This window comes from Chrysochloris asiatica, unplaced genomic scaffold (genome assembly GCF_000296735.1).
Source record: "Chrysochloris asiatica unplaced genomic scaffold, ChrAsi1.0 scaffold00045, whole genome shotgun sequence".
Classification (NCBI taxonomy): domain Eukaryota; kingdom Metazoa; phylum Chordata; class Mammalia; order Afrosoricida; family Chrysochloridae; genus Chrysochloris; species Chrysochloris asiatica.
Genome location: NW_006408563.1, coordinates 10,548,573 through 10,549,592, shown reverse-complemented (window position 1 = coordinate 10,549,592; position 1,020 = coordinate 10,548,573). Strand labels below are relative to the sequence as shown.

The following is a 1,020-nucleotide window of genomic DNA, read 5'->3' as shown; positions in this document are numbered from 1 at the left end:
CAATGTAATGAAACAAGCTATATGAATGGTTGAATGTGAAGCTGATGATGTGCCCTGTAAACTTTCACTCAATGCAAAATAAAAACATTTAATTTAAAAAAAAAAAAAGTTATTTCCATGCAATCCTATTACAGTTCACATTAAGTCACATTTTAATTTCTTTTTTCAGGGGTAACAATAGGTGCAGGATACAGCCTGGCTCAGTTAAAAGATGCTTTACTCTTCACGGTTTCGGAGCAACCACAGGAGAAGACGAAGACGTTCCATGCGCTCCTGAAGCATCTGAGGACACTTGCGGGACCCCAGATTAGGAACATGGCGGTATGCTCTCCACTGTTAGGTTAGAAAATCAGTCATAGAGAGCCATATGGTGCCGCTCAACTTTATCAAAAGTGACTTTGAAGAGGAATTCCAGGTCAATTTAAACAACTCTTTACATTGAGTGTGAGTGTGTGTATAGATTCCAAAATGCGAGGTATCACACTATGTGTATCTGTGTCATGTATGTGACACAGTGACTGCAACAGTGGGCTCAGACATGGCAACAATTTTGAGGTTGTCACAGGGCAGGGCAGCATTTCCTTCTGTAGTAAGCAGGGTTGCTGTGAGTTGGAGTGGATTCGACAGCTCCGGATGTGCTGGACTGCAAAGTCACTTTGAACCGTAAGGCTCAAGCTCACCAGTCACTCCTCAGAAACCCTACACAAGGTCGCTATCAATCAGAACCAATTCAACAGCACTTAACAACTACAACAACAAACAACATGGAGTCCTGGTGTAGCACTGTGGGTTAATGCACTGGACTGCAAAGTCAGTTTGAACCACAGGATGGGTAGTTCAAGCTCACTAGTCACTTCTCGGAAACCCTATACAGGGTTGCTATGGGTCGGAACTGACTCAACAGCACTTAACAACAATAACAACAGTATATATAGTTAGTTGTTGTTAAGTGCCGTCCAGTCAGGTCTGACTCATAGAGACCCTGTGTAGGGTTTTCGAGGCTGTAAATCTTTATGGGAG

General features: G+C 42.8%; 1 protein-coding gene across 1 annotated transcript in view; it reads left to right on the top strand.

Annotated features, from left to right (window-relative positions):
* LOC102838700 (aldehyde oxidase-like) overlaps nt 1-1,020 on the top strand; it is a 111,157-nt gene that overhangs the window by 43,008 nt on the left and 67,129 nt on the right. Inside the window, exon 11 of the mRNA XM_006862038.1 lies at nt 170-321. Within this exon, the coding sequence (XP_006862100.1) occupies nt 170-321 (152 nt within the window). The remainder of the gene's footprint in view (nt 1-169; nt 322-1,020) is intronic.